Source organism: Lampetra planeri, chromosome 25, assembly GCF_965212315.1.
Source record: "Lampetra planeri chromosome 25, kcLamPlan1.2.h2, whole genome shotgun sequence".
In the NCBI taxonomy this organism is placed as follows: domain Eukaryota; kingdom Metazoa; phylum Chordata; class Hyperoartia; order Petromyzontiformes; family Petromyzontidae; genus Lampetra; species Lampetra planeri.
The window spans coordinates 6,642,738-6,653,633 of NC_136131.1; the positions used below are offsets into that span (position 1 = coordinate 6,642,738).

General features: G+C 51.4%; 1 protein-coding gene across 2 annotated transcripts; it reads right to left on the minus strand.

Annotated features, from left to right (window-relative positions):
• Positions 1-45: 45 nt before the first annotated feature.
• Positions 46-10,896, minus strand: UBXN1 (UBX domain protein 1). 2 transcript variants are annotated; one of them, XM_078606086.1, is made up of 10 exons: positions 10,620-10,896; positions 9,572-9,697; positions 7,644-7,697; positions 6,659-6,825; positions 5,927-6,002; positions 5,070-5,261; positions 3,903-3,954; positions 2,878-3,012; positions 2,410-2,590; positions 46-2,039 (listed from the first exon to the last, which is right to left on the minus strand). In XM_078606086.1, exons 2-10 carry the CDS (start codon positions 9,628-9,630, stop codon positions 1,999-2,001), a joined length of 957 nt encoding a protein of 318 aa, XP_078462212.1. In that variant the 5' UTR covers positions 9,631-9,697; positions 10,620-10,896; the 3' UTR covers positions 46-1,998. The 2 variants fall into 2 exon arrangements, with proteins under 2 accessions (XP_078462212.1, XP_078462211.1); XM_078606085.1 differs by having other exon boundaries at positions 9,572-9,700.

A 10,896-nucleotide genomic window follows, 5' to 3' on the forward strand; every position in this document is an offset into this window, starting at 1 on the left:
TGGATACATCACAGAGTTCAGTAATTCAGCAACTCACTCCTCAAGTCGCTTCTCATTAAAAACTTTAATTGCTCCATGATGGAGTTCACCATCGCCACCGGCTGCACACATTGTTCATGATGGCAGGGGTACGAGGACGAGGATCACGGCCATTTAAATCGGCGTTGTCCAACCGGTTGTGTTAATGCGGCAAGCGAATGAACATTTCTCACATTGTATGGCGGGGTTACGTAGGACTAAACAAAACATTGGGCATAATGCTACCGACCTGCAATGATTGCAAGAAAAAAATCTTCCCAATTTGAATCCGGATGCTCAATTTTGGGCTCTGGCAGAGCTGTGCGACTCTTCATGCGAGGCACCACCGACCTGCGGAAGCGGATATCGGAGCTACCCGACGCACTTTACAACCTGCCCTGCCACCGACAGTAACGTTCATTTCACGACGGTCAAATTGATAAGTTTTCCGAGCTGGAATTTAGTAAAGGTAAAATGAAGAACCGGATTTAATTATGGGCTTTTTGAATGTAATAATTGTTTACCGAGCACCAACTCGGTACACTTGAGAAGCCGAATTAATCAGCGCGGCATCACCAAGGTTGAAGGACACCGATGCAAACGAGCCCGATGCACACGCGATGCTGAAGATGAATAGATTCTGGAATGACCGAGTCAGCAGTGCCGCTCTCGTATCCCATTAACTTAGTCGCGCCTCGTTGAATGCGCATTCCAATTCACGTTTCATGTGAGCACCTCGCATCAGCGTAAACACTGTACTTCACGAGCTCAGTGTTTTTTATATATATAAACTTTCCATCAACGAGAAGGGAAAATAAAAACTCCTTGGGATAAAACTCGGCATGCAGGGGATGTTTCAGAGTGGCTCGAGCAGACACGTGACTGTGTACCTCGCCATCGATCACGTAGCCCCAGCTTCCACCACCCCTCTCCATTACACTCGCTTATATTTACCCTTCTGAGGTTGCCACCTGTCCCAGTTTTCCCAGGACATGCCTTTTTTGTTGGTCGCTGTCCTGCGAATATCTCCGAGGCTTCCCACATTGACATTAAATGTCCCGGTTTTTGTCACTCGCATAAAAAAAAACACCGTTTTAGACGATGCATCTCCGTGTAGTTCTCCACTATTCTGACAACACGATATTCTTATTCCTGCGAGTGCTGGCTATTTTGTAATTCAGGAGGTGTCAACCGTAGAGGTCCCTGCTCTCCCTCACACCCCCGCTTCCCACAACGAACGCCGCCCTCTGCCCAAGCCATGGAAGACGTGACCTCTGTTGACTGGTGGGGGGAGGAGACGTTTTGTCGCCACTTGTGAAAAAAGCATCCGCTGAAAATAACCTCAAAAAATATCTCAAAACTCAGCACAAATTTCTTTTTTAAAGCCCCAATTTTTTAAAGGTAAAACTTGGAAGTAGTGATCAGTGCAGCACGGAGAAATTTCAATAGTCACACGGGCAGCCAGATTCACAAACCCACGCAATTCTTTGATAGGGTTGTGTGTAGGGTGTGCGTATGTGGTGTTTAGTGGGGTGTATTGAGATATGTGCAGGTGCAAGGGAATGTATGTGTGTGTGTGTTAAACAAATTATCTTGATCTTGATTGAGGTCTGCCCCGAGACCTCCTACCGTTGAGCCATTGGACACAATTCACATGGCCTCAAAGTGCAACGAGCCAATACCAAGCGCTGTGGTCATGTCAACGTCACTGAGTGTCGAATGGCGGCCGTTGTTGTTGTTGTTGTGGATGGGTACGCGTGTGGGATATACAGAGGTGTAGACAGCATGTGTAGACGTAATGTGTAGATCCTGTGGGTGAATGTGAGTATATTCACGTTTGTGGGTATGTGTGTGTGGGCCCTGTGTGGTATATGTGAGTATCATGATGTGTGCGGGTTTGTTGGGACTGAATGGGGTTGTAACGTGGAGTACGGCTGGACAGGGTGCGTTAAGACTCGAGAGACAGAAAAGCAGTCCTCACTAACGCTTGGTCATAATCAGCACAGCAGATGGAACCAACCCTGAAAAACACAGCACACACGCAGAAACAAGTCACTTAGGAACTGCTCCAACAAGACGTTCACATTATTTATTTTAAATACACTAAGTCTGTGTAATTCATCCTACTTACGGACAGAATACTCTGGGCTTTCGTCATCCTAATTTAACTGGGATAAGCAACGGACAACAACTGCCTCTGCTGAGATTTGCCCTGTCCCACTTACACAAAAGAAAGATCCCATCTCGACGGCATTTTAAGTAAAAAAAATTCCCCATTACGAATGATCGCTGCCAAACGTTGACACGCGCGGTGTGGCGCGGGGACACAACGTATGTGTGTGGGCCCTGTGGGGTATATCTGGGTGTAACGCGTGTGGCAGCGCGTATTACCAAGCTCGGAGAGGGGCTTCTCCATGTCGTCGTCGCCGAACAGCCTCCGCGGGAAATTGGTGAGCAGCACGAAGGGGGTCGCCTCGTCCTGACGGTGCAGCTCCACAAAGAGCCGCACCGCCGCCAGTGTCTCTTTGGCCGCGAACGACTGCATCAGCTGGCTGCCGTCCGGCATGCGAACCTGGGCATCGCGCGGGCCGCAGGGGTCAGGGCAGGACCATGGTGGGGGAGGGGGGGTGGGTCACGGTCAGGAGAGGACTAGCCGGTCGGGCAACCGGGTGCAGACCGAACGCCGATAAAGGGGCCCGCGTGGAAATCAAGCGTTGTAATTATTGTGTTTGACAATTAAAACATAGTCAGGAAAAAAAATATATGCAATGTTTAGTAAAACGGACTACGCGAATATCGTGGACCAATACTGTACAACGCATGGTAGCATCGCCATGTCGTGGTTACTGCAGTAAGCACCTGTATGCGGCACTGATCGTAGTCGCGCTTGGGGGGGGAGGTGGTGGCGGTGGTCGAGGTGGGTGGCTCGCTGGTGGCAGGGGGCGCTGCAGTCCCCGCGGCGGGGACCGCCTCCGCTCCAGTCGTCTCTCCGAACTGCGCGGCGACAGCGACGGTGTCGACGTTTACGCAGCACACTCGAGAGCCAACGATCGACGACAACCACCCTGCAGACTCCTACATCTCCTTGCCTTCCTCTCTCAAAGCTCACCTATTCTCTGTTGCCTATTCTCTTCCTCTTCCCTCCCCTCCTTCCCGTCCCTCCCCTACCCCTTTGTGATCCCCAAGTACTTGTGGGTAGTTTTAGGGAGTGGTGGCGCAGCGGTTGGTGAGCTGCGCTATGAACCTGACAGAACGAGTTTCATTCCCGCCCATGGCCAGCACCAGGGACAATTATCTGAACTGGTCTTGGGCCTCCCCGAGGTCGACTCGGCCTCAAACGAGTAGCTAGTAGGGTGTGTCAACATCGCCACTCGGGTGACGTGCTGGTCTTCATAGGTGTTCGCTAATAGCACTTGCCCCTACAGTCTAAGGGGATCTTGGTCTTTGTACAATCTGTTCTCCTATAATGTGGTAGTTTTGTTCCTGAACGCTGCGTTATCGAAAAATCGCGTTAAAATAAATAATAAATAGGGTAAAGCACAGTCCGCGATAACACGAGATGTGTATGCAGGCTGAAGAAAGACCGAAGTGCATGGGTAGCATCTAGAAGCATCCAGCAGCACCTCGCCTTGTGTGATGCTATGCCGAGGCAGCCGTACAACCACTTGATCCTACTCGCGCGACATAGGTACGTTTACTCAATAGCGTTTTATCCAATTTGCATCCGAGTTGTAAAAATGTGTTCCCTAATACATTCGTCGCGTGAAATACAATTCGCGTTATAAAAACATGTTTCATAGGAGAACAGACTGTATGTGTGTGTACATATGCAATTCTATTCCGCAAAATCAAGTCCACGAAGATGCCGCCACCGCAGAGCTCACCTTCCTGGCTCTCTCTTCCCTGTCGCGAGCGATCTTCTCCCGCACTCGCTCCCTAACAAAACACAGCAGCAGCGATCTCATCATCAGCAAACAAGCAGCGACGCACTCGCCGCTCTCACGGATAGGCAGGTGGCATAGTAAAGGCAACACAGGTACACGGTGAAGGGGAAAAAGAAACAAACTCAGGTTTAAATCTCCCGGCCTCAATGGGCGAGTAAAAATAACAATAATGATTTGCAGGCTTTGTCAATCCATTGCTAGATAAAGCGGGCTGTTTAATCATACTTCACCACGCTGGTCAGTGCGGTTGGTGAAGGCGGAGAGCATATGCATGAAAACAACAATGGATTTTGCGACAATGCCCTCTGACTCATTTAAGAGTGACCTTTGAACCTGGTAAGCAGCTGCCCCACACAGCGATGACCGTGGCACGCTGGGCCTGTGCGTGTGCTCGCGTGTATCTGGGTACACTGGGGAGTCAGCCATCTCAGCCAGTCGGCCCACAACACCTGGGTCTGTCCCGTTCCCTCCCTACCAGCCGCGAGGCTTCCACACTTCACACGAATGCTTTCAAGTGAATCTGTCCTGGGACAAGCGCTGTGGTGACACTGCCATCACTTCGCGGTGAATGGTGGCCATTGCCATTGTGTGGGGGCACGTCTGTGTGTGCGCGCTTGTGTGCACGTGTGAGTGCGTGCATGTGTGCGCACGTGTGAGTGCGTGCGTGCGTGTGTGCACGTGTGTGCACGTGTGAGTGCGTGCGTGTGTGGGGGGAGCGGGAGTATAGTAGTTAGCGCACTGTGCTACGAACCCGGTGAACCGAGTTCGATTCCCGCTCATGGCCAACACCAATGACGATTATCTGAACAAGTCCTGGGCCTCCCCTAAGTCCACTTAAGTACCAGATGCAGTGTGCAAAATCATCGCCTTGGGGGAGACAACAGCGGCCGAGCATGGTTCTGGCTACCCAGCCCCTCGTGTGCCATGCCGGCCTAAAAGCACTTGTCCCAACAGTCTATTAAGGCTATACGGAGGATCTTTGTCTTTTGTGCACGTGTGTGCACGTGTGTGCACGTGTGTGCACGTGTGTGCACGTGTGTGCACGTGTGTGCACGTGTGTGCACGTGTGTGCACGTGTGTGTCTGTGCGCACGAGGGCCGCTCTCACTTCGCCATCCTCTCCTCGTCCTTCTCGCGCTTTCGCTCCTCCACCAGCTTGCGCATCTCCTCCTCCTGCATGCGCGTGCGGATGCTCGCCAGCTCCTGGCCGTGCTTGCGCCGCTGCTTCTCGCGCTCGATCTCCTCCTGCCGCTCCTTCTCCTCGCGCTCCAGACGCTTCTGCCGCAGCTTCTCTTCGAGTCTGTGGCGTGGTGGCATTACGGATGTCAACGTACGTGCGTGGCGCTCAAGGCGTGTCACAATTACCCCCCCCCCAACCCCCTGGCAATCTGATACTATCCTCACGATTCAGGGTTGCGATTCCCTTTAATAATTAGTTTTTGTCTCCAAAATACTTCCTAGTTTGCTTCGTGTCAGTTTTGCTGTCTCAGTTATACAGCCTCAATCGCTTCACTTCCTTAAATGTAGCAGCAGCAAATCATGTACACACGTTTGCATACATCGCAAATACTACATTTTTCCACGTGCACTAATATTCATGTAAAGCGTGTACCGTGAGCTCAAGAACCTGACCTTCCTTTTTAAGTTAAAATTGTTCGAGCGTTGAAATCGCTGCTGCACATAGAGAGATGCCGCCATCTACAGCTACCTCCTCCATAAGTGGAGAGTCGAGGTGTCTCCTTGGACCGAGGTGAATGCAACCATCACTCACTGACCACTGCTCAAAACGCACACTGGGACTCCACAAAGCAACATCACTCCCGACTGGCAGGCTGTCCGTCTGGGAAACATAGCGCCTTCGTGATTGCACTACGCTTTAAGAATTGTAAAAATGTACTCAATTATAATTATTATTATAAACTCGTTATGTCGTTTTTCAAATGCCGCACGAAAGCAGAACACCACCTCTGCAGCTGCTGCTGGCGCTCCTCCTCGGTGAGCATCTTCTTAGGCTCCTGTCCCTCGGCACCGTCCTCGGACTCTGTGGTTCAGGCATATTCACCACACCGTGGGGACGCTGCGAGACGTTGCACCGGCACCGCGCTTGGACCGCACCGCGTGGTGCAGCCGGGCAGCTCGGGGGTTTAGGCCGGCACCGCCAAGACGATTGGAATCGAATCCGGTCGAGGCAAAGGACCCGATCTCGTGCACCCTGCTGCACCGTGCGCCGATTTGGGGAGTGCAGCGTTCCTCAACTCTAATCCACTCAACTCCCCCCCCGCCATTCACCGTTTCGTGATGACCAATCTTTTCTGTTCTTATATTCAACCTGGCATTGTCCCCACTGTGGCAGGTCTGCCTTCCCAACCCTTTTCCTGCACTCCCTCCCATCCTGCGGTCATCCCCATGTCTACTCCACAGTTATTCACATATCAGTGCCGAAACTGCCCAGGTAGGACTGGAGGAGTCACGGCGCGATTCACCCTCGTCTACCGGTGAACCGTAAAATATTCGGCGAGAAATTAAGCCCCGGTAAACCATGGAAAGCTTCACCGTGGGGAATCCCAAGAGGGTGTCATTAAAGGGGCTCATTAGAGGGCTCGTTAGAGGGCTCGTTAGAGGTGGTCATTCGAGGGCTCATGAAGAGGGGATCCTTAGATGGCTCGTGTGAGTGCTCGTTAGAGTCGTGGTCAATACCTCCGGGATCCCCGTCCCCCTCTTGGCGCTGGGCGGCGAGTGCCGACTCGGTGGACAGGCTGAGTGTGGGCGGCGTGGCCGCCGCCGCCGCCGCGGGGTCCACGACATTCCCCTGCGGCGGAACGTACGGCTCGTCGATGTCCGCGTCCTCCGAGTGCTCAAACAGCCTTGGGGGGGAAACGAGCGCGGTAAAGGTGCAGCCCTGCAACTGCTCGCTCGCGCCACTGCTGGTGGAAGGTCCTCTAGCGATTCCCCTCTCGGGGGTTATTGGCCTGCTTTTCCATGCTAGAGGAGTAGCTCGTCTTGGAAGAAGTGCGAGTCCCACAGTTTACTCCACCACACGCGACCTGCCGATTGCCTGCGGTGAACCAATTTACACTGTTGGGTGGACAAAGGGCAGAGCATTTAAGAAACTTGCGTCATTGTTTCTACTGCCGCGCCGGGAGATCAAACCGGCAACGTCCGGATTGCAAGTCCAGTGTGCTAACCAATACCCCACGACAGCCTCCTGGGGAACGCACAAAGACAAATATCCTCCATAAAGCCCTCAAGAGACAAGTGGGGCAAATAGTGCCGTTTGTCTTCTTTCCTCTTCCAAGCCACGCATACCCAATTATTGCAAGAGGCACAGAATACAGGAACATGGCCCCAGGTGTGGTTAAACAAATGTGACAAACCACTGGGACAACAGCAGTGGAGTTTGTGCTGTGTTTCGGTGTTGTTCGGCACGCTGTCGGACACCGTGCCGAACTGTCAGAATCTTTATTTATGCTGGAGGAATCCGATGACCTATGAAGCTCTTTTTCACAGATGTCCAGCAGGGGCTGTCAGCAAGTTACAACAACAGCAAACAATACAACAACACGCGTGGAAAACCAGAAAACACATCAGAGGGCTACTCGGCACAACCGCGAAAACCCATGCAGCAGCATTACAGCAGTGGATTACTCGTGGCTGATGATGACAATGGTTTTGCGCGACGTACCAGTCCATGGCGAGATTCACTCCTTGGTTTCCGGTCACCGCCAGTGCTTTCTCTCTGCACAAACATCGACAAGTCGTTATCCCAGATTGTCGTCCTCTTCTCTGCGGTCACAGCACTCCACTGGCAAGCCGACAGGCTCACGAACAAATCCAGAGCGCGGGTCGACTCGCCCAGTATTCATTCGGGTCTGATAAAATAGCTACCACTTTAAAGGAAATCACCAGCAAAATCACGAAGCACAACACCAATTTAAAATGGAAGTGGCCAATAACACATAGAGCAAATTCTATGGGTCTCCATGCGAGTCTCTATTTGAGTCTCTGGGGCTCTATGCAAGTCAATTGGTCTCTATGCGAGTCTGTCCGTCTCTATGTTGGTAAATAAGTCTCGTGCGAGTCTGCGAGTCAATATGTGAGTGTACGGATCTCTGTGCGATTCTACGGGTCCCTACGTGTGTCAATATAATGCAATGTGGATTTATAGAGCGTATAAATGTGACCACACCTCGAGACGCTGTACAGGAGCATTGTTATTTTGTAGAGAGAAGCAGAGGAATAATTGGGGAGGTCTTGAGTTTGGGCTTCAACGGGGGATTGGAGTCCACAGCTTGGAGGGCGTGGGGAAATTCATTTAAAACCTCGATTTAAAGCGTTCGTGACTGCAGGGATTCATCTTCTTGGTTCTTTCGGTAAAGTCACGTAGAAGGGAAATAATAAAATTAAAACATAATAGCGGCTGCTTGCGTTGTGGCCGAAACGTCGTGAGAATTATTTTATTATGTTGTATTTTTATTATTTTATTATTTCCCTTCTACGTGACTTTACCGAAAGAACCAAGAAGATAATTTAAAACCTAATCACGCGGCCGGGTTCGCGAGGGGGAGATTTGCCAGGAGAGGAGTTTCCACTGCCTGCAGGGTGCCCAGGTGAAACAAAAACTAAACTATAGTACAGTAATCCCTCGCCACTTCGCGGTTCAAGTTTCGCGGCCTCAGTGCATCGCGGATTTTTCGAACTGATTTAAAGGCCTCATTATACCTGTGCAGTAACACCATCATCATCATCATTCATCATCACATTCATCGAACTGCACAGTTCTGTCATCGTCGTCATTGTCATTGTCATCGTCGTCGTCGTCATTACTGGAGTCAAGTCTCAAGATACTACTGTCATTGGTGAGTGTAGAACACCATAATACGTATCGTATGAGAGAGAGAGAGAATGTATAATATTAAGGTTTTATAATTAAATACATTTAAGTAAAATATATATATAAAGTATAAATATACATATTTTAAACATTCTGGTACCCACACACACACATATACGGAAATTCCTAGGTGGCCAATCCTACTTCGCGGATTTTCACCTATCGCGAGGGGTTCCGGTCCCCATTAACCGCGATAAACGAGGGATCACTGTATAGTTTTTATTGACCAGGTAAGAACCACTGATTTATACAGCTCTGTTTCAGAAGCGACCTGGTCACAATTGATAGCTCAACGAAAGTGGCTTATCATGTGGAAATCTATAGCAGTCAAACACTCTAGATGCACGCGGATTCTAAATTTTAGAAGGACAAACCAGAAGACCCGGAGAAACATCCACATGACCACGGGGAGAACATGCAAACTCAAAATATACAGCAGGCGTCAGGGTCGGGATCGAAACCACGACCCCCTGTATACCAGGCATGGGATTTAATATTTCTTCTTTGGTTCTTTCGGTTAAGTCACGTCTAAAGATAAAATAATAAATTAAATAATAGCATATTACGACGTTTCGATTGCAACACAAGCAATCATCATCAGGCATAAAAGAAATAGCAACAAAAATCTAACTAGAAAACTATAGACAGACATACAAGCTCCAAAATTAAGATTTAACATTTCGCCACCAGGTGAGTGGAGGGTGTGGGGGGAGGCTCACGCGCGGTTCCTGGGGAACCCCATCTCCATGAGGCTGTCCAGGGACGTGGTGTCACACATGGTGCCGGGATCTCAGCGCCCACCCCGGGGGGGGGGGGGGGGGTGCAGTCCAACACGCTGCTAGGCCCTGCTGGTGAAAGCGACACGGGGGCATGGAGCAGCGTCAAACAATTGGACATTCTGAGCAGTGATATACGAGAGGGTTAAGAGGCCCGGCCTTGCAACGACTTGCCACTGCTGGTACAAGGGGCCTCCGCTAAAGGAGGTTCTAGAAAGCCCTCCCGTCCCGCCTCTAGAGGGTACTTGGTCTACTCTTCAACATTGGCCAAACGAACTGGAAGAGGTACCCACATGTGTATCTTACCAGGCGCGACCTGCCGATCGAGTGTGGTGAACCCATTCACACTGCTGGCTGGACATGCGCGGGTGGGTGGGAGTGGGGAGATTAAAGAAACGCAACCAAAGGATCGAACAAACGACCTCTGGATCGCGAGTGGAGTGTGCCCCGACTATGGCACCGCTGTGGCAGCATCCCCCGGGGCACCACAAATACACGAGCTGGTTTCGATGCGTTAACAACACAGCAATCCACCCGGCGACGGCCTACAAACCAGAGCCGCTTTCACCGTTCCATCTCCACGGTGGACGTAATCCCACCACAGTACACGTGTGTCTTACTCCTCGGCTGCTCACTCCATCGTTGATGTTGTCATTATGATTGACTCTTGACCATCCAAGGCATCACCGCTCCCCGGCCTAACCCCGCTCATCGTTTCGAGAGAGTTTAAACAACTGCAGTGCACGTGGCGGCACGAAGCTTCTGTTCCATTTTCCTCTCAGACCCCGAGACCGATCGGACCGAACATAAACTCGCGCGGGGAGAAGAAGGAGAGGGAGGGGGGACGAGGCCTTCATGTGAAGTGGCGAACAAGAGTTCGGGCGGCGGTGACAATTCCACGTTTATATGGCAAGAACCAGTCCATCCATAAGGCCAACACGTCACCTCCACACCTGGTGTCCCGGGAAACCCCCCGGCGCGTCTTGCTCACCTCACTGCGGTATCCTCCTCGTCGTCGTCGTCGCAGTCGTCACGAACAGATGAGGTGGTACCGACCCTGCTGATGATCCCACAGATGACGATGAACAATGACGGTGATGAGGAGAGGCGCGAGGTCGGAACACGAAGAGCCCGGTGCTCGGTTCCGCACGCGTTTCCAGCCGGATGGGGAAGCGCGGAGGACCCGCGGGGGAGTGGGGGGGTGAGATCTCGCGAGACTCCGCGCGAGACGACGCAGTCGCGCTTCGTGACGTCATCGATGTAACCAG